Genomic DNA, 22,594 nt, shown 5'->3' on the forward strand with positions numbered 1-22,594 from the left:
GCCCAGGGAAGTGGTGGAGTCACCATACCTGGAAATGGTCAAAAACTTGTGGATGTGACAGCTGGGGGACATGGTTTAGTGGTGAACATGGCAGTGCCGGGTTATTAGAGGTCTTTTCCAGACTTAACAGTTCTATAATTTCTATGATTTGCATGTTCACAAGGTGTATGGAGGCCAGGGTGACTCCTTAAGTCACCTCCATCTCAAAAAGTCACTAACACAGAGCCTGGGTCATGTAAGCTTGCCTTAGCCCTGGTGAAGCTGTGTCTGTAGCAAGTTAACAGTGGAAACTGCCCAAGATGAGGTCTTGGAATCAGGGATCTCACCTTAGAGACATGCATGTGATAGCAGAGTATGCTATACCAAACCTAGATTTTCCTGGTAGAAAGCATGGGATAAATTTCTGTAACAAAAACTGGGGCTGCAAGGGTTCCCCTGCAGACAGACCACTCAGTTTAGGGACATGGTGAAATGTTGAAAGGCCTGTCCTTTTATTACCTAAGGAGTTAAGGTCAGCATGGAGTCAGTGCTTCTTCCAGCCACTGAGACAGAGATGGAATAGCACTCACATGGGCTATTATTGTACTGAAAGGCTGTCTAAAGCCATAAAAACTCTTGCCATGAAAATACACCGCCCACAATCCAGCAGAATCTACTTCCTGATCTCTTCTGGAAGACTAACTTTGTAAAAAGCTCAGCTACATTGTTGGGGTAAGCAGGCTGGTTCAGCCAAAGAGCTGCAAATGCCAGTATGTTTGTGCAGCATGGAGACCAGTGGTTTCATGTTCACTGGTTGATAAAGATCCCAGACATTTCTGAAAGATCTATCCCTGTTTTGCTATTTATGAAGTTTGGAAGCAGACTATGGAGCTGCAGTCTGTGTGCACAGCCTAATTTAATTTTCCGAAAAATCATTTGATCTTTTCCCATTGCACTTCCAAATAATCTGAAGCAGAATAAGAAATACGAAGGAAACGTCTAATGAATTTTTCCCCCCTTTTGATTCAGATTTAGTAGCAGAGAACCCAAACTTTAGAGTCACCTGAGCACCAGCTGCTTTCTTCACCGCTGTACTTGCCATCATTTAGCTGAGCTCTGTTGAGCTTCAAAATACATGTGATTTAAATATTCATTTAAGATAGGCCATTAAAAAGTGAAATTGACTTTTATATGAATTATTAACAGAGATCTCAAAGTTGGACTATCTTGGTGTTGGGCTTTTTGTCTGGACAAGTAGATTAGGGAAGAACAGGTCCAAGAAACCGGATTTTTCAAAATGAAAGACAGGAAAAAATACTAGAGGAGATGAATTCAGGGGAAATTAAAGCCTCTCAGGGAATGGCAGCACACAAGACTCCACTATGATGGAAGTAAAGGAAGAATGGTGGCTCCCCATGTGTTAATATGGAAAGGCCACCAAGTCACGAGACAACATGGCTTGTGGCTATTCCAAGGAAAGTGGCTTCTGAAAGGGCTTTGTTAAGCCTGGGGCTTTTAGTACCACTGCTGCTTTGCGTGTTTCTCATGCCAGGTAGAATTAACCTGCAGAAAAGCCTGACATGAAGCCTGAAATGAGCCAAATCTTGTCCATGGAGCTGGAGTCATATTAATTTTTATATACCATCCCATAATTCTAAATGATCGCAAAACTGTCAAATAACAAAAACCAAGGGCTGCTATCCACTCACACTGAAATCCTGGCTCAGCAGAAGGCCTCTGCACACAGCCCTGGGGACACCCCCATGGGACAAAGCTCTCCCCCCAGTACAGCCATGAAAGGCTTTGAGCTCAGCCTCCAAAACTGCAAAGCACTTGTTTTGTTTTCCATGGATAATGCTTTAATCCACCGGGTGAAAGCTGGACGTTGCTCTCTTTTATTCTGGCTGTACACAATTGCAATGCTTGAAAAGAAAAGCCCCTAGCCCTTCTGTGCCCACTGCTCCTCCGAACTGCTGACGCCTGGATGCGCAGCTCCAAGGCGGGGCTATTGGGATTTATTTAATTCACTGCCGCAGATGATGCCTTTAGTGCCACAAACCACCCTGGAGACAAGTCCTAATCATCTGGGGGGGTGATTATGTTCAGTTCTTCCTCCCCAAACCCCCCAGACATAATTCAGATCCAAACTGGAGAGACAGGCAGGCACACAAGAGGGGACCCCGGCACTGCACAGCCCCTCTGAAGCCATGTACAGGAGCAGCTTCCTCCGTGAGGTACGCAAGGAGAAGTACGAGCGGTCAGATGCCTACGATGAGCTGCGAGGCTCCCCAGAATTTGACAGTTTGGCCCAAGCCCGGGGCCTGGAGAACCTGCAGGAGCTCAACGAGCGCTTCGCCAGCTACATCAACCGGGCGCGTGTGCTGGAGCAGCGCAACACCATCCTGCGCAAGCAGCTGGAGACCTTCCAGCGCATGGATGAGCTGGTGGGCTTGGACGAGGCCTTTGCTGGGCAGATCGAGTTCAACCGCCAGCGAATGCGGGAGCTGGCTTCCGACCGAGCCAAGCTGGAGCGGGAGGAGAAGGATGCCCAGCGCATGCTCGATGAGTACCGCAACAAGTAAGGCTTACAATCCATGGAAGATGGGTGGTATCATTCCCATAGTTAATCTTCGTAATAAGGATGGGTTTGGTGTCACCAGTTACTTCTCGTGCATGGGTGATGCCTCTCCATGTGTATCAGACTTGTCGAGAGGGATGGCATGTAAGCCCATGGCGAAAAGTAAGTTATCAGGACTTAGGGAGCTGCAGCTCTGCCTCTTATTGTCTCACTGATCCTAGATGGGCAAATTCCCTCTCCATTTCACAGCAGCAGCCCTGGCACGCGATGGCTGCTGTTGTTCATTAACCTTAGGAGAACTGTGCTCTGAGCTGCAAAGAGGAAATGACCCATTTGACTGCCAGGTGTCTCAAAGCAAGTCTTGTGTCTGATCAGCCCAGAGTTACACAATACCAAACACCTCCTGAACTGTGCAGGATGTCTCTGAGAAACTCTTATTTACAGCCTCTATGAGGCACCTGGGCCGGTCTGTACCAGCCTCTACAGATGTGAGATGAAAAGAAAGCAGATACATTTTTTCCTGGTGTGTGAAATTTGCCCCCCCCTTCTTCCTTGCATCCTGTATTTCCATCTCATGCCACTAAAACAGTAAGAGCAGGCTTCTCCCAACTTCACCTCTTCAACCTCTGTGGCACCATAATTCAAAGAGCAGGAGCCTCAGATGCTGATGGAGATGGACGCCTTTCCTCAAGCAGCAGGCAATTTTGGTCACATGACTTAATTACAACAAGAGTTGGTGAGCATTGCTCATCTTCCTGTTACTTATTGGTCGGGGATTTTTTGCCCCCAAAATATCTATCTGGCTACTTCAACCATGAAAATTTGGCACACTGTCAAATGAACAGCCACATGAGGGCTGTGAGCTACAGCACACCTATAGAAATGCAAAGCCCCGATCTCTCTTTCTCATCTGACAGGAGAGAATAACCCATCCAGGTGCACTGAGGCTTATTGCTGCCAGTCAGATGTCCACAATGTCCTGACTCAGTGCCAGTGGGTAATAAGCACCTGATTAGGCAGATTTATATTCCAATATTTATGAGCAGGAAATTTAACTATGATTCAATGCTGTAATTTAGCTGTTGACTCTGATACTTGCTCACGTGTTTTTATTACACAGTGTCCATGAGTATTTGACTAAACCCAGTACTTTGTTTTCTAGCTGCATATTAGTTAAAAATCTGTGTGAATAGTACAGGATTAGTAATATGACACAAAGTAATTTATTTTTATTAGAGCTGCTTTATGCAAACTGTAAATAGGTGAGGAATAATACGGGACATTGAAAATCCAGAGGAGAAGAAAATACCCAGAGAAGGGGCTGTGCTTTCAGAAAGCAAGATTTAGGACCTGCTAAAGTGGTAGTTAGTGGCTTCCCAGAAAAAAAAAGGATGGTGCTTTGTCTTACAATTCTGGGATGTAATTCTGATTCACTCAGCACCTGTAAACAAAAGTAAGAAGGAAACCTTGACTATATCCAAGCCAAAAATGGCAATTTAAAAATTAAAGATACACAGGGCCATGACAATGGAAGGGCAGTGTCTGCTTTTTAACCAAATTGCACCAATTAGTTTACATCAAGAAGGGAATTTTAGGTTTGTTTTTTTTTTTCTTGGTAGCTGCTGATTTTGACTAGAAGACAGACATGAAAATTTGTTTAGGGTCTTAAAAACTTGGTTGGGTTTTGAGTTGCAGGTTTTAAAACAAGGCAGTGCTCTGGTAACATGTACTCTGCCATCCTGATGGCTCTGATTTCAGCTCCTGAAAGTTATAAATAAAGCTCCCTAAACAAAATATGAGAGGAGTAATCTTCTGCACCCTATCAGGGGCTGCTGAAACCAGAAACATTCCTGTGCTGAAGACCTACTCTCCTCCCTGAGTCTGCATTCAGCTGGTAACAGGCACTGTGGGTTTCTTGCTTCATCTTGAAGCATAAAGCTTTTGGTGCACTAGGATTAACAAAATATCTTAGAGGGGAGCACTGTGAATCAATTAATTGACAAATATCTGTGTCCTTCACTAATGCAAAGAATTTTAACTCTTACAACCCATTCTTTCACTCACCTTCACAATTTAGATTTATATCTATTTAAAATAGATTTATATCTAAGTAAACCTTTAAAAGCTACATTTATATAAAGAGGCCTTTTAAAGTTGCATTTAGACAGAGTAGGGCCTAAGACTACTGGGTCTGTACAATTAAATGTTCATAAACCATTAAAAGGTAGAACTTACATTAAAATTTATTTTTAAATCCTCTGTGGTCCCATTCATAGATATTCTCATTAGCATGAATAGTTCAGACTCTGTACCAGGGGAGAATTCTTTCTTTTGAAGTTGCAAAAAACCAAATCATTGCTGAGAATAGTTTGGATGCATCTCATAAAAAGACTAATTATGTTACCTTTATTGACCACCACTGTTACAGCAACATTGCATCTGGCTGTGGAAAAGGAACATATTTCTCTCCATAATATTGGGAAAGATGCTGAAATCCAGATTTTAGTGGCCTTGACTGAACAGGATTAATTAACTTCATAAATTAAAATTCTTGCTAATCAATCGTTTAATTAAAAAATTCATGCACATACAATCTGATACAGTGGATTGTCAACATGCATGGAAGTTGCCGGACACAGTAATTGGCACAGTGTTCTCCAAGATGTGCTGAGTGGGGATACTCTGATGAGCTGCCACCCTTTGCAGCCACAGTGGAGACCCAACACCTGTGAGAAAACAAAAACAAGTGGGAAAACACAATAGCTAGGATATGGGGACTCCACTGGCAAAGCTGCCTTCCAGCCCTGTCGGCAGGGATTGTCTTGGCACTGCTGGTGCTTCATTAGTGATAGGAAGGACTTTATCCTGCTGCAGCTGAGGTGAGGAGCATTTGCCTGCCCTCCACATTCTCCAAAAACTGCCAAAATCTTGCCCTTTGGCTGTCAGCTGCTCAGTAGTGCTTCGTGATAACACAGGTAGAATTTGTTCATAAATCAGCACAGCACAGCTCTCTTGGGTGCATCAAAGCATTCAGGGTATGACACCAAATGACAAACATTAGTGGCCTGTTCATCATGCTTGTAGGACCTGTGTTTCATAGTCTGTGCTCTCCTTGGCATCCATGCTGTTTCTGTTGAGAGAAGGTTAGTGACATGCATCAGGGAAGGGGGAAATGGTAGTAGCCAAGAGGTGGAAGAATTCAGTAGGATTCAACAGAGAGGCACCCCATATTTCTTCAGATAAAAGGCTCAGGTTTGACACCAAATTGAGTATCTGGCCATTGAGCATTTCTGGGATGGATTGTGACTGTTTCCTCTTTGGACAGGAGCGAGCCCTTGCATTGCAGCAGAGGCAGGGTCCAAAAAAAAAGAGATGATGGAAGCCTTTAATCCTCTGATCCACTTTCTTTGAGCCTGGAAGCTCCCTCCACTCCACTTCTTTTCCCCTATGCAAAAAAAAACAGTTAACATCTCTTTTTTTTCAGCAGTTCAAAAATATTTGTAGCAGACCTAAAGCTACCTGACTAGGTGAGAAGGTTGGTGTTTCGTTGTTTTTTTAAATAAGCAAAATTAACTTCATGGCTCTTAAGCTCCAGGAAAGTCTGACCAGCAACCATCTAAGAAAACCTTTTTTGGACATGTCTAGCTAATTACTAAACATCAAAATCAGCTTTGAAACAATAACAGGATTGCGACTTGTCAGCCATTGCACTTACATTTCAGCAGGCACAGAGGCATCCTGAGGTCTCTGAAGCATTTCGAAGAGGTCCATAGCCCTTTTGCACTGATCTTCTGGAGAAGATTGAACATCACTTGAAAGCAATTCTCCTTTACAGGATAATCATACAATACTAATTCTCTCATGGCCGCCAGGTGGATTTATGGCTGTGTGGTGCAGAACATATTTGGGTTATTTGAGAGTGAAGAAAAATGTACCTGAATATTTTAGTCATTGAAAAATATTTTGGGTGAGGATCTAGCAATGAGGGAGATCTGAATTACGTTCGGGCTGAGGTTTGGACATTGACTCCATCAGATGGTTGTATATTACTGTGAGTGTAAAACCAACTTTTTCGTATAGCTGTGTATTTGATTTTCACAAGATGCCACAATTTGCTTCATTCTCGCTCAGCTGCCAGAAAGTATCTAAGTTAGGAAAGTGTTTGCTGCCAACTGCACACAAAAAATTTATTAAATAGATAGAAAATTGGTTGGAGGTGAGCTATTTGGTAAACAGCTGAAACAAAGGTAGTCTCACTTCTGAAGCTGAAAAATATTGTATCCTTGACAGTGAAACTGGTGTTAATACTATTTGGCAAAAAGAGACATTGTTTTAGTCTTTTCAGCAATTTGTTGGAGTGATAATCAAATAAAACCTCATCATTTTCACTTGTTCTTTGCTGTTCATGTAAGAATTGAAAACAGACCAGTGACCAACCCTGCTAATATTATGGGATTTCAGAAGAAGTTGGGAAACCAGAGCACCAGGTTAAGTCCATTTCCTTGTTCTGCCAGGTTCTTCCTTTGTGGTCCTGGTCAGTTTGTGAGTGACATCATCCACTCAGCTTTCCAGTATGTGTTGAAAGAAATGAGAATAATATTGGTTGTTCATCCTTCAGGAGACAAAAAAAGAACTGAGGTTGACATGATCATTATAACTTGATCCTTGGTATGTTCAGTCCAGAAACTGTCAAGTTCTCTGTTGACTGGAGCAAGTCCCTTTGATATCACCAGCATATCAGGGCTGGATCAATGATTTCAGAAGACAGACAGGGACTTAGGTTCAATTCTGAATTTCGGCTTGTGTTGGTGTCCATTGCTTTTACTGCAAATGAAGGACTGTTACCACCAGAGCTGACTTGCCACCCATCATGAGTGTTTCTTGTAGAAAGTAAGATAATGACAGCTTTTTTATATCTCTGTACCTCTGTTATTCTAGGGAAAGTAAAGTGTTAAAGGGTTAAGACTGTATTTCTGCTGCTGTTGGAGTTTGATGAGCCACTTGTTTAGTACTGATGGCAAAGTCTCATTGCCTTGTATTGCTAAGTTTCTTCTGGCTGGTTGTTTTTCAGGGGGTTTTTTGTTTGTTTGTTTGTTTGTTTGTTTTTTAATGGAGTCTCATTAAACCACATCTACTGTTAAACATTTTATATGCAGTTTACTTAAGGAAGAAAATAAATTACAATAACCAACAATTAAGTTTTGTACTCCATGGCTAACAGGATTTTCTAGAAGATAATTCTACTTACATACAAATGTGGAGCCCTAATTCTTAAAGAATATGTGCTGTTTCGTGAAACCAAAGATAAACACATTATGCATCCATCTCAGCACCAGGAACATGCACATTATGCACTTGTGGACATTTTATAAAAACATAAGAATAGTTGGTTAAATGCAGTCCTTACTAAGGCTCACATGTTGCTTTGACCAAGCTAAAATGTGAATTACCATTAAAGGAGACACAAAGCTAAGCATCCTAATGCAACATCATTCATACACAGTCAATACGTGAAATGGCAACCTTCATGTTTAATGTGTCTGTCATTAAAGTGCTTACTGAACAACACCAGGTAAAATAGAAAACCAAGAACAATGTAATTAAATGTTCATGTGCCAATGTAGCAAATCCTCACAGAGTAACCAATGCTGAATGGCTGTCACTGTAGTCCAACACCAATGGAATATGCATTTATTGCAGATAATCTATTCTTGGACTTTCTGTAAAAAAGTGATAGCAAATACATGGCATTTTGTTGTATTCTGTTGCATACGTTGAAGACAAGAATTTAGACAATTCTGAAATTACTCTCAGCATCTGGGGCCAAGAAATAATTAATGCTAATGTATGAATAAATCTTTTTTGCCCTTTCAAGATTCATATTCTCCTTCAGTGTGAAGCATATCTTGTCCATGACAGTGCAGATAAAAATGCAGTTTACAGAAGGATGAATGGCTGAACTTTAGCTCCTTTTCTCTACTTGCAGGTATAGAAACGAACGTGAATATCAGCAGAGGCTAAAAGAAACCCTGGAGCGCCTTAATAAAGTAAGTCTGGGAAAATGCCAAGGGAAAGGTATATAATTTTTTTTTATTTGGTTTCATTTACTACAGTGAGCTGCTTTGAAGAAGCAGTGGGAAGATAAAATGTCAGAGCAAGGCATTTCTTGTTATTCTGCCCTTCTCCTTCCTTCCCCTCCCTAAGCTTTGTAAGTGTCTGAGCCTCAGTGTGTGCATACCTTTTCCTCACACTTTTTAAATACAGCTACTGTATTAAAGTACAATCAGTAGTGATAATCATTCCATGAAAAATTGCTGATTAAGTCCATGTTTTGAAGCCTGGAGTGTCTCAAAGCTCCTTAGTCCCTTGCAGGATATGGTTAGCCCTTCCAAGGACAGACCCTCAGCTTCCCATTAGGTTTCCAAATAAAAGAGAAGCCCCAACTCCCCCTGCTTTGTTCCTTTTATATCAAGCTACACTTTCTTAAATTAATACCACAGGAAAAGAAATAATAAAAATAACAACATTTAGTATAATATAAAGCTCAGAAAAAGATAAAAGTTGGCTAAAGTATTTTGGAAGTTTCCAAACCAGGTCTGTGAAACTGAAAAATCCTGATTCATCCTCTCTTGCTGCTAACCTTCATCTGGGTGAAGAATGTAGTATTATATCTTTCCCCAGTTCTACTTTGCACAGGCTATCTTTCATCTTCTGTATTGGGAAACAATTACAGGTGGATTAAATAGAGATTATTTTTTTATTTCCTTGCTACAAATGGCAGGACCTGCTCTGCTGGAGAATTGTCACATCAATGATATGCATATTTTATATTAAAAAAAGACAGAAAAATGCTAAATGCATTCTGCTAAATGCAGAAAGTGCATTTTAGCATTTCTGTCTCCAGTGAGCTCTTGACGTCCTACATCAGTTCTGCTTTCCAGTGTGCTAGCAGGGCTCTTGGACACCCTGCAAGCACTTAAAAAAACTTTGTAACGATAAATCTTTTGTAAGGGGTTGTTGGAGCTGGTAAGTGTGTCTTCACAGTTCCCCTTAACCAATCCATAGCTAAAGAAAAGTGAATTGATTCACCAACCCGAGGCACAGCTCACAAAAGGGCACAAGGGTGTTTTTTATCCCAGGATGTCCCTGGCCACCCCTGTTGCAGCAGCTCCTTGCACTGGAGCACCAAGTACTGGAGGGAATACAGCTGGTTTTCTGTACAGGGCCCAAGATGTAGCCTGAAAACCTGCATGTGGCAGGTGCAAACTCATTCTTTATCTGACAGCTGGGAAAACTGGTTCTGGAGAGATCTAAGGAATTTCTCTTCCACAGTAAATGAAAATATTGCTTCAGCACATGGGTCAGTGTTCTGGAATCATCACATAAAGCAGAATGTCTTTTCAGAAGTTGAGTGATTAGCAAATACTGCAAAGTTCAAAAGAATATGTACACTGCACTGTTCTGATACACAGCTCCATCAAGGAAGCTGGTGTCTTTGAAAGCATGGAATAAAAGCAGAAGTATTTTTCCCCTTTGAAGGAACATTTGGAAAGCTGAAAACTGCTTTTGTTTATCACGTGCAGAAATATTTGCTTATAGGTATTACTCAGGTGCCTGGGGGCTTTTTTTGGCTCCCTCCCAAACGTCCCAACATGGCCATTGTCCTGCTGATCTTCCTCTCAATAGGAGGGAGGAGGAGTGCAGAAAAGCAGCGGGCATTCCTGATGGCTTGCTCTGAATGTGCTGGGCTGGATATGTCTGAATCAGCCCCTGGCTCACAAAGCAGAGCCTGCTGGAGAGTTCTCTGCCTGGGAGGCTTAGCAGCACAATGAGACAGCCAACATCTACACATTTTTTGAATAGTTCATGCTGTACACATGCAAAAGGAAAAATCCCCTTCTACCAGTCATATGGTGCACCCACAGATATCAATGGTTTGTTTGCAACCCGTGATCCACTCACAGAGGTATTTTTACAGCTGCTAATGGCACATGGGTCATTTGAAAAAGACACCTTTAAATACTCCTTTTTTTTATTCTTTGAGTTAAATGCAGAAATCCAGACTTTCTTGAGGCAAATTGCAAACTGGTGGAGGAACTTTTAAGTTTTGTAGAGTTGCAAGGAAGATTCAGTTAAAATCTTTTAAGATGCTTTCTCAAAAATTATATTTTACAGTCGTAGTTAATGCCAAACCTAATAAAGAAATCATGCATTAAATAGAAACATAAAACTTATCATTACTCTTACATGTTTGTAAAATATATTGCCAAGTTCCATGGACATTATTCTAAATTCCAGGGTTTGTGTTAAATAACATAACATAGGAAAAACCTCAGGCCTATGAACAAAAATGGAGTTTTCGTTAGATTTAAAGACCAATGCCACTCATACCTATGTACTCTGAGATCATGGTTGATAGTTATATGGCTTGTTCTTTGAACTAATTGGATGTTAGGAACTTTTGTCCTCACAAATTCCAAAGCATTATAAACTTCTGCAGCAAGGGGATTTTTTCTAAACTTGGTCAGCTTTCATTTTTATTTCCAGAAATGGCTCCAAATCGACAAAAATTTGTAGCATTTCAGAACATACCAAATAGAGTGCAAATACTTCAGACCATCTTTTTTTTATAAGTCCCATCAGGTTTTTGTAAGTACTTCTTTACTGGGGATCTTAAAAAGGCATGAGGATACCTCAGATCTTGTCATGATGCTAGAGAAATCAATGCTTTAGTCTGCTGATGTCGTTTGTTTAAGACTCACAGAATAACGAGGCTGGAAGAGACCTCCAAGATCATCGAATCCAACCCATGCCCTAACACCTAACTAGACTATGGCACCAAGTGCCATGTCCAGTCTTTTTTTAAACACATCCAGAGATGGTGCTTCTCTTCCACCATTTCAAGATTTTAACATCAAAATCTGGTATTTCAAATGTCTACTACTTGGCTCCCAGCATTATTTTGACAGTGCCAGTTCCAAACTGTATTGTAAATTACATTGGTGAAGAATATGGTAAATAACCTGCCTCTTGTTTGTTGGTTTCATGATGCTTCTGTATCTCCCAGTAGGCTCTAACACTCCAAGCAGACTGCTCAGCATGCATGGTGACTCACACAGTGCCTGTGGGACTGCTGTGGGTTTGTCACTCCAGCCACACATACTACCATGCCACATGTCTCTGCATTGCAGGAAGCTGACGAGGCCTTGCTGTGCAACCTGGAGTTGCAGATCGAGTCCCAGTTCCTGCAGGATGACATTAATGCCACAAAGGACAGATACAAGAAGGTAACTGGCTGAATTTGCTGTCTTCCTTGTAGAGATAGGTGTGGAACTTTGCCCTCCTCCATGATCAAACGGTGGCAAATTAAAGCAAATCCCGTTTGTGTTTTGGTGGGTGCATATAGCACTATTTATTTTCAGTGGGCACAACAACTGGATGGTTTCCAGCACCCAAACACACTTCTCAGGGTCTGGTCACTACAGCTGTAGGACAGTCTTGAATTTGTCAGCCTGGTATCACAGTTCAACCCAAAGTGATGATCAAGCTGTCTTATATTTCACACTAAGGAAGCTGTTGCTTTCATCACCCAATTTTTTGGGACAGGGCACTCCAGTTAATCAGCAGAGATATGCTTGTGGATGTATGATTCCACTGTAGCTGACTTTAACATATGTTGCCTTCTTCCTGGGAGAACTGTGAGTCTTGGGATCAGGCCACTGTCCCATCTTTGCTGCTTTTGAAAAAAGTGACTCTTTTTTCAGGCCACATTCAAAAGTATTTGTGGTTCTCATTTTGAAAATCTCCTATGAAATTGGAAATCATGGAATCTTCAAGCCTTTGAACTGCATAGTCCTTAGCCAAAAGTCTGTAATATACCCTCAGTATGATGAAACTGTTAGCACTCCTGCACTCAAAAACAGGTATAAAATTGCATTCCAAACCCAAGTCTGAACATGAATTGGACTTTTATATGCTGAAAGTATTGCATATCTAGAAATAAGCCCCAGGAGTACATGGAAATTACTACCTTACTATGGCATTTTCTCATGAAAATGTTTTTACCTCATCACAGAACCTTATGGAAATACAGACCTACGTCAATGTCTTGCAGCAGATCATCCAGACAACTCCTCGTGTGTCCCCAATAACTACTGGTATATGTGAGGCAAGTATTGCTGTTGGGAAATACATGCAGCTCTAATTAAGAAAGAGATGATGTTTACCCCTGAAGTGTCCCAGATCCTTTAACTCTTGATCCAAGGTTAGGTGAAAACTGTCAAAACAATGCCTGAATAGTGAATATGGGAGAAAAAAACTAACTGTAGCTTTGAAAAACTGTAACAATCAGGTAAGAGAAATTACCTTTGTCAGGTGCACTACAGCATACATATTAGCCTCAAAAATGTGTGGTTAAAAGGTAGTTGAAATAGTTGTGCTTCTTCTCTGAGGAGGAGCTGGCAGGATATATGACTAGTTGAAAAGAAAGGAAATCTTATCCTGAAGGGGTGAGATGTGATGAAAATTTAAATCAAATTAATTGATACAGACTAGATGAAAACTTGCTGATTTCCACCAATATGAGTGGCTACTCCAGGAACATTCATTACTTGAAAGAAAATGTGAACAGGTCTACAGGGTCTCAGCTGTACTGTTAACAGCCCTGCCATCTGACATCTTTATTCTTAAAGCCATGCCACCATGCAGCAGAATTTGACTCGAGGTTCAATACCGTCTTTTTATCTGTCTTTTGCCATTTTCTGTTTGTCTTTACAGTTTATTTCCAGTAGTGGAATTTCTTTTGGCTCTTTTTAGGAGTGAAACATACTTTCCTGTACACACATTGTTTTCTTCCAACCAGGAAAAACTGATAGCGGAGAGGAGGATCCCTGTTCTGCAGAGCCAGCTGGAGGAATACAAGAGCATCCTCTGCCAGCTACAGGCACAGAAATACAAGCTGCAGACGGAGGTATTGTAATCACTAGCCATACACACAACCATGTTGGTCATGAACTTGCTTTTTTTATGGTTACATGGTAAAACCTCTAACATGGCTTTAACATGGTTGTGTTAACTTGGAGGTGTGTTTTCCTTTTAGATTTCCATCTTTTTCTTCAGCTGTTTCATTCCGATTCTCTCAATGGTACATATTGTCAGGTTTAGATGGCCAGGGAAAGCTGTAGGTATTGTAGGTGCAGTGAAGCTGTCTTTGCTTATCAGAGTGGCTGATGAGGGAAGGTTTCCACAGTGCAACTGGATTCCTGCAGGACAGAATCAGCAGGACATGGTGGATGGAAAAGTCCCACAGAGCTCCTATGACTTTCTTACTTGCTGAGCTCTGGCTGGAAATTAGATGGCCAGGGAGAGCTGTAGGTATTGTAGGTGCAGTGAAGCTGTCTTTGCTTATCAGAGTGGCTGATGAGGGAAGGTTTCCACAGTGCAACTGCATTCCTGCAGGACAGAATCAGCAGGACATGGTGGATGGAAAAGTCCTACAGAGCTCCTATGACTTTCTTACTTGCTGAGCTCTGGCTGGAAATTGGCTCCAAGAAAAGTGAAGGGGGACCCTCAGGGCTCTGCCCAATCCTGTCTATCACTGCCACATCCAATGCTGAGCTTGCTCTGAGAAGGAATGGACAGATTTGGCGAGCAAAACTGAGAGGGCTGTTGAGCTACATTTGGCTTTCTGCCTTCATCCCTGTCACTACTGAGTATTAAGGCAGCATCACTCCTGTGCTTGGACACTACCAGCAGGAAAAATCATATGCTTTTTGCCAAGCCCTGATTTGCAGAAAATGTCCGGCCAAGACTTTGACTAGTTGTCCTTGCCCATCTCCCAGCCAAACCTGCCCTAAATCAACCTTCTGTCTCCAGCCAGTGCCTGCAAACATGAGTGCAGTGCAGGGCCGAGAGTGGCAGGAGGTGGAGAAGCAGCTGAAGGCTGCAGTGGATAGAAACCAGTTGCCAATGGTATCTCTACCTCCATGCAGTTGAATATTTTTTAGCAGATGGGGTGGAGAATGACCCCAAAATACAGCTTCCTTTGTGCCTTTAGTTGTCCATCCAGGTGAGAGGAATGAAATATTGACATAAAACATCTTTTGGTGGGATTTTGGACTCCTTTGGACAGCCATAGCAGCAGCTCATAACTTTCTGAGCGTAACTTCTTTCATTAGGGTCAGGACAGTGTATTTTCCTGGGTCATTTTCTCACGTCTGATGCTCTGGTGGAAAGGACACATGCACTGTGGGATGAACAAGAATAAATATAGGGATGAGAGAGAATCAATATAGAAAAAAAGGGGAGAAAATCAGCCTTCTGCTGGCAGATGGAGAGAGGCAGTCTTTGTGGAATTAATCGTGATGCTTTCAAGATCAAATCTTCCCATCCCATTTAGGAAAAGATTATTTATCCATTCATTCTTGTGCCTTGAGATTAAAAGAGTGAAATAGCTTTATGAGTGGAGGTCAGTAACACAGTTGCTTGTGATGGTGAAGGCTGGATCTGATGACTGAGGTGTCATCGAGTTCCTTTGCTTTCCTGTTTCTGGACCTGATAGCCATGTGTTTGAGATGTCATGGACCCCACCTCATGAGCACTGAACAGAAAAGAGTCTCAGTCCACTCGTACACTACAACATAACCAAACCAATGCCAAGGGACATCATTCCTGTATTTAGGCCCTTAAAAGTTGGGGGGTTTTTTATCTTGCCTGAAACATATAGAAATGAATCAATTATTAAATAATTCATTAGTCACTTATTGCCCCATTAGCTTTTTGTGAGTTCATCTCTTTGAAACGCAGTTTAAAAGAAATAATTATAAAGGAGCTATAATAAGTAGGTAAAAATAGCTGAAGAAAGTGAGTGGAGAGTTACAGGGTGAAAGATCCCACCTGAAGCTCGGCCTTTGTTTTTGGAAGGCGACTATCGCCACCTCCTGGTTGATGTGCTCGTTGGTTTTATCGCTGAAGTAAAAAGGCCGAGGAATTGAATTCTAAAGGAGAACTCTTTATTTATAATGAGACCTTTGGTCTTATTTGCCCCGTCTGCAGACCACAGAGAAGGAGGAGTGGGTATTTCCTGGGCACATCTTCCTAGTGAAGAACTTTTGGTGTCCTTGTAAGACCCTGCCGACTCTGATGAGTTACTGTTTTTGAATAACTGAACAAAGGTAGTGAAATTGCTCCTGTGTTTCAGCAGTGCAGCATCACATTGTAATAAAGCATGACTTGCCTTTCATTATGCTTAAAATATGGGGATGGTGAATGTTTCAAAGCTGCTTCTTTCACCACCAATTTTATTTACCAGACAACCATGCTGGAGCAAGCAATTAAAAACACCCAGGAGAGTTATGACGATGAAATTCAGCTTTACAATGAGCAGATTGAAAACCTTAGGAAGGGGATAGAGGAGGCTGAGAGGATCTTGGAGAAGTATACCACTGACTGTCGCCAGCTGGTGATCTACCAGCAGTCCCTGGAGAATGAGCTGGAACGGTACAAACGGATCATCGAGAATGAGGACAGCCGGTAAGGCTGGATTTCTGGGCACTTGCAAAGGGGCCAGTGATCTCTTTTATCTCCTTTGAAAAATGTATGTTTAAGGACATTTGATTCACCCAAAGCTATAGCATTTTCACACCTTTCACTGGTAGATATCTAGGGACAGAAATCTAAATAGATGCAAAATCTGGTCAAACTTCTGCCAAGGAAAGGGTCAGAACCATTTTAGGCTTCTCTTGTCCATGCAGTCTCCTTTCCATATGCTGTCCTGGCATCAGTGTACAGAGGTCAGGAGCACACAAAAGCAATCTGAACATCCTCTCCCCAGACCGGGTGTTGATGACACTTGCTCGACATTACTGACAGGTTGGTTTTTGGAGGGTGCAGACAAACCAAATGTTCTGTAAAGCAAAGCACTCTTCATAGCAAAGCCATTCTTCAGGCATGAGGAGAAAGAGGAAGAATACAAGAAATTTGCAGGGATTTGGGTCATGCTTAAACTTCCAGAGGAGCACTCTCTCCCTCTAATGTCAACAATCAGCCACAGAGGAGAAAAGGCTCTTTCACAGCAGCAGAGCCAGACCCCAGAGCACCCAAATCACTGCTCCAGGCTGTCCAGAAGATGTAGGGGAAGGACACTCACTAAATAGTCCATCCTACGTGTGGGGAATGGGTATTTAATTAATTTTCAGGGTCTTATTTTGGACACTGAGTTCTAGTTAGAAGTATGTCAACAGGGTAATTCTCAATGCCAAAAATCATATTGACACAGGGTCTCTGACAGGACAAAATATGTCAAATTCCAGCAGAGCAGACTGGAGAGGCCAGAGATACAGTAACTGTTTTGCAATAGGCCAGCCTCTCAATTTTAGTTTTTAACCCTTAATACTACTGACTGCTCAAATGTTTTCCAAGGAAGACTGCTCCAAATTTCCTATTTTACCATGGTAAAAAAGCATTTTCAGAGGTTCTTGCTGACCTCTGGTAGGCTTGGATTGACTGTTTCCCCATCTAAAACCTTCCCATCTTTTCAAAGTGCCATGCTAAATACAAAGTTGTTGCTACATGTTGTAATCATTGGTGTACTTTACCTAATGGAGTATCCCATGTCTCCTGCTGGCAGAAACCAGCCTAATTCCTGTGAAGTCTGTCTTGATTTTCCTCAGACAAGGAACAGGCTCCCGTCATTCTTTTTGACTCCTCACCATAGAGAAGTACATTTCTTCAACCTCTGTGCTTCATTTTGCACAATTTCACTTGGTTTCAAGGAAAACGGTGGGGAGAGAACTGATGGATGCGCATATTCTCCACAGGTTAAACTCTGCTATAGCAGGAACACCCGTAACACTCTTCACACAGATATACAGACCTGCCCAGCCTCAGGCTTCAAGGGGAAGAGGTAAACCTGTGATGTGTCTTTCTATGTCTGTCAAGAGCAGCATCATTGTATTTTAAGCTGTTTGTCCATTTGTCTTCAAAATGGCCACCAGTCGTGACAGCCTCACTACAGGCTTGTAAATGCAACCATTTCAGCTTACCTCAGCTGGCCTTGAGACAAGCTGTCAAAGGCCAAAACCACAAGCAAAAGCCTTTCTTTGCTAATTTCTACAGTTTACTACTTAGGCCAATCAAAAGAGTGAAGTCAAAAGGCACCTGAAATGATGGAAAGAGCTGCAGGTTTTGTGCTGATTCATTGTGAGTTGTTTGTTTGCACTTGAGTGATGTGCAAAGAGCACCAAGGCATGACGAGTGCCACAGGCAGGCAGAGGGCCCTTTTTGAATGATATTTCCTCTATGTTGTACGTTGGCTTGTTAGAATTAGGATGCTTGTACACCTGGTGACAAGGAAATGGCCAGGGCTAAATGAGCAAGAGCGCTCTAAACAAAGGAGTTGATGTGGTAGGTTCTAACATAAGGAATGACTTAAATCTGAGGCTCACTGGGGTTTTACTAATAATAAACTGCCTTGAGAACGGAGACAAACCACTGTATGAGGGACTTTTTTGGAATTCAGCTGTAATTTTTGTAACTGCTGTGTGAACTGTAGCATTTTATATTAAATGGGTCCGTAGTGCCTGAGGCCAGATCCTCAGCAGCTGTAAATAACTACTGTCATGCAAAGTGGTGTTTTATACCTGCCGAGGATTTGGCCAGTCTCTAGACACCTCTGCTTTCTCCTGCATGACAAGCAGGACATTTCATGTGTGTTACTGTGCTGTGGCAGGGGACAAAACAGCTGTCTTGGGGAAAGCATGTTAATATCTGTCTGTCCCCATGATCTTGTACCTACCAGTACCAACCCCTGCCTCCTCTGCTCTAGCTGCTCATGCCATGGAAATCAGTAGCTTGCCTATGCTCCTGCTGCTGCTAGGCTGTCATGGGATCTGTGGCTACTGATTGCCCAGGAGATCAGAACCAGCCTGGGGGCAGAGGGTTCCTAGGGCTCAGTGTCAGTGTCTGAGTGATGCCATTGTGAGTAGGTGGCTTCTCAGCTCTGTGACCACCAGCCATTGCTGCTCTCTCCTGACATGACTGCCCATAGCCCAAATTGCCAGGAGTGGAGGTGCCTGGATCACTTTTAGCCCCCCAGGGATACAGAGGCTCTCCACCTGCAGTAGTGAGGGCAAGAGGCAGCTCTAGCATTTGCAGTGACTGTCTTCAAGCACTGTTTGTTGTTTCCTTTGCTTTGATTTTTCTTTAGATATCACCCAGGCCATGCAAGACATTGCCAGTGTAAAGCCCCGACAAAAAGCCCTGACAAAGAAAATTGCCAGGAAAAAGGAGCTGATGTCAAAAGACATAACCGACAGTCACTCGCCTGAAAGAATGTACAAAAGAACTCTGGAAGGTTTTGACCAAGATCAGATGGAGTTTAGGCATGAAGGCTCAGTCAGGTGTGAACCTGAGCAAGAAGGATCAGAATTTGATGACAAAGAAATGGGCCCAGAGGATGTTCCTGATGGAGCCCAGATAAGTAAAGCCTTTGATAAATTGTGTAACATTGTGAGGGAGAAAATAAGAGTCTACAAAAGACCAGAGGTTAAGTCTGATGCCCATCCCAAAGGGCGTTATGTGCTGGTGACAGGGGAGGAAGGCTATGAAGAACCATGCATCTTGGCCCCCTCCATCCCTGCTGGGGGAGGGATCACAGTTTCCACTGGCAATGGGAAGGTGATGAATGGTGGTGATGTGGAGCCCATACCAGAGCTGCCAGAACCTGCCGAACCATCAGAAAAAGAGAAAGGGGAAATCTGTGAAAGGAGAGAAGAGTTTGAACTCCCAGATAAACAGAGAGAGGAGAAAGAAGACGTGCTTGAATGGGGAAAAAAAACAAGAGGAAAAATTGAGCAAATCACAAAGTATCCGGGCATCTCTGAACCTGAGACCGTTCCTCCCCCTGGTCTGATAAGCCCAACTGAGCCAGGACTCCATCGAGAGACAGAGTATGAGCGAGAAGATAAGCAGGGCCTTTTGTTCAGGGAAGCAGCCTTACCTGGCTCTATGAGCTATGAGAAGGTAGAGGTGGTGGAGTCCATCGAGAAGTTTTCAGATGACAGAATTCAGACTTACGAAGAGACAGCAATGATTGTTGAGACAATGATAGAGAAGACAAGCAAGAAGAAACCAGGTGACAAAGGCTCCTAAGTGACACATACCCCCTGATAGTTGACTTGTCTGGCATAGTTATTAAATGACTGGGTTTTTTTCTGACCGAATGATACAGTAGTGAGATTTTTGCTGTTTGGTATGGAACAGATTGAAACCTTGATGGCAATTCTGTCTGATGTAGGCTCATCTTTGGTGCAACAACCATTAGCTCTCTCCAGGGAACATCCTATGCAACTGATTTGCATGATTAGGACACATGGAAAATAATTATTATGACAGAGCTGCCTGGCTTTCCACAGTATCCAGGACAAATTTGCATATTCCTCTACTGCTCCTATAACTGCCGTATGATCCCCCATCTCTGAGACAGCTGCAAATGTTAACTTGTGACATCTGGTTAATTAATAAAAGTTTTGCCTTCTACCAAAGATACCCACTGTGGGTTTATTTTGCCTTCACCATTGACTCATAGTTCCTACTTGTAAACATCACCTGACTGGTGTGCAGGAGTTTTTCCAGGGAAAGAGCTGGATACCTGTTAAATAACCTGTTCCAAATCTCTCCCTTTCACAGTCTTTAAATAATGATGAGCTTGGCAGACCTTTTTTTTTGGAAATAAAGACAAACTTCCCGCATTTGAAATAAGCTCTTACTGCAGATCTTCTCAGAATAAAATTCCCTGAAGGGAGATATCCCTTATAAAAGCACTATTTGTCCTTCACCACCACAACTAAGGTACTTATGAATGCCAACAAGCTTTTGAGCAGACTGCAGCCAAAGACTGTGTTTAGGTATTTTCTTGTTAAGTATTTCCTTGGACTGTAGAGTTTAATACTGCCACAGGATCCTGTCTCAGCCCTGTCACTTGCAGTCACATGGAGCTCCTCCACAGGACTGTTGGAATAAGCAGTACCTTTCCACCTCCCCATGCCTGGGGAAGCAAAAACCAACACTTGCAGCAACAACAGACTCTTACAGCTCCCAGAAACCTTCAACTCAAGAAAACAAACAAAAAAACACAAACAAAAAATCAGGGAAAGGAAATCTTTCACCTGTATGTGTGCAAATACTGAGCTCTACTTAAAGTGCTCATACATCATTTAGGGCCTCAGCTTGACTCCAAGCACACAAACGATCCCACTAAAGCCCAGGACTTATTGAAGGGCTATATTAGATTAGTCTCTACACATTTCTTGTCCAATCCTATCCCAGTTCTCTTAAGTTTTCATTTATGCTTCCAGCATTGTTGTGCCTTTTCTTTCTGCCTGTTAGTTCCTGTCAGCTGCAGCAAGGCAGGGCTAAAAGCCATTTGAGCTGACAACCCTGAGCTTCGGAACCTCCTCACAGAACCCAAGACTTTCCTTCAGTAATAAGTTGGCTTTGGTTATTTCATTCATGAAGTCCAGGACAGGTGTACATCTGATCTACTGTGACTGTCTAGTAAAGTGGCACCTTATTCTTTGAAACAGGGACAGGTAACTCTCACAGTCACAATTTTAGTCAGGACTTTTTGTCAATGCTGTTTTATTGGAATGCTATGGGAGTAGACATGGCTTACTAGAGTTTGTTGCTTTTCAGTTTAATTTATTAACAGTGTAAATAACTGCAGAGAAGGCATTTATCAATGCCTATGCAGGCTGGGCTGTGGTGAGCTGGGACTAACTGCTCAGAGTAACTGCTGCTGAAAGAGAGTTTGACTGCTGCAAGGTAAACAAAAAATCAAAAAAAACCCTACCCTCATTGCAGCAATAGGCAGGCTGCTTAATAATTCTGTCACAAAACAGGGTGCAAACAGGTTCAGGCAGTACAGAGGTGGAACTTCCCCCTCTCCCAGTCCATCTGATTTCACTGCAATACAGTGGACCCAATGTTCAGAATACAAAAAGCCTCATTCAATGGCAAGGAAGCAATGTCAGGACAGCCTGGGCGAGGTGTCCACTGTGTGAATACCTCCACCAGCTTAATCTTTTTTGTGTTGTGGTGTCACCACTGGCTGCTGACCCAGACCTGGTTTTTGATGCCTGTAACCATTGCTCAGCAGCTCAGTGTGATGTAAGAACTGCTCCTAAAGTGGGTTTGATGTCATTTATTGCTGAAGGAAGTCACATCTGCATTGCCTGGGCAGCAACCAGCCGAAGTCAAGGACCAAGAAGAGGTGAGGGCTAAATTCTGCTACAATCTCTGACCTGCCTTCCACGGACACTGCAGTTGCCCAGTAAGGCCACAGGTCACAGGCCTGTGCATGAAAATTATATAGAAAACCACTAGTAGTCTCTGGTTCACAGTGACCATGCTGAAGTGTATAATAAATCTCATGATTTAGGGGCTAACCTCTTCATTAAATGCAGATTCTCAATGAAGTGCTTATGCTCAAGTTTAATGGTGAAATAGTTGCAAGCATCTATTCAACAAGACACTGGAACGAGATTCAGGTTACTAGAGGTGCATTTTCACTTCCGAGGCAACCAGAACTAGATCAGGAGGTTCCTTGCCAGCTTGTACTGCTGCAGACATGGTAAGATATAAAATGAAATGTACTTTCTGCCACGGGAACACATGAGCTAAAAAGTACCCAAAAGGTATGGGTGGAAAGTAGAGATGAAAATGGAAACAGGGTTTCATGTGAATCAAAGTGCTCCAAACAGCAGAGGAAAAAAATCTGCTGTAGCATTTCCTTGGGACCAGAGCTGCTAATGAGCTACAGTGCAAAACTGTCACGGTGTCTATTCCTGATCATCGCCTTCCCAAAGCAGCTCAGCACATGCACTGCTGCTGCCTTTGCGGAGCAAAAACATCTTGGAGCCAATGGATTTGAACCACGTAAATAATGTTATGTAAATAAAAACAGCTCCTCTCAGCCTGTGGCTTGACTCTTGTATGTCCTAGAGTTTCACAGAGTTAACATAAAGCACTTTACTCTTAATC

At 42.5% G+C, this 22,594-nt stretch overlaps 1 protein-coding gene across 1 annotated transcript; it reads left to right on the forward strand.

Moving 5' to 3' along the window:
- The first annotated feature begins 1,962 nt into the window (after positions 1 to 1,962).
- Positions 1,963 to 20,101, forward strand: BFSP1 (beaded filament structural protein 1). The gene is made up of 8 exons (XM_032103630.1): positions 1,963 to 2,557; positions 8,544 to 8,604; positions 11,749 to 11,844; positions 12,633 to 12,725; positions 13,419 to 13,526; positions 15,867 to 16,087; positions 17,374 to 17,459; positions 18,762 to 20,101. The coding sequence occupies exons 1-8, from the start codon at positions 2,187 to 2,189 to the stop codon at positions 19,703 to 19,705; spliced, it is 1,980 nt and encodes a 659-aa protein (XP_031959521.1). The 5' UTR covers positions 1,963 to 2,186; the 3' UTR covers positions 19,706 to 20,101.
- Positions 20,102 to 22,594: the final 2,493 nt, after the last annotated feature.

This window comes from Corvus moneduloides, chromosome 3 (genome assembly GCF_009650955.1).
Source record: "Corvus moneduloides isolate bCorMon1 chromosome 3, bCorMon1.pri, whole genome shotgun sequence".
NCBI lineage: Eukaryota > Metazoa > Chordata > Aves > Passeriformes > Corvidae > Corvus > Corvus moneduloides.

What these genes read in the sequence shown, in the direction of transcription:
- BFSP1 (XM_032103630.1), top strand. Translation starts at nt 2,187, where the DNA reads ATGTACAGGAGCAGCTTCCTCCGTGAGGTACGCAAGGAGAAGTACGAG. An exon ending in CCCTGGAGCGCCTTAATAAA is followed by an intron (nt 8,605 to 11,748) that starts GTAAGTCTGGGA and finishes TCTGCATTGCAG; the next exon opens with GAAGCTGACGAGGCCTTGCT. An exon ending in ATCGAGAATGAGGACAGCCG is followed by an intron (nt 16,088 to 17,373) that starts GTAAGGCTGGAT and finishes TATTCTCCACAG; the next exon opens with GTTAAACTCTGCTATAGCAG.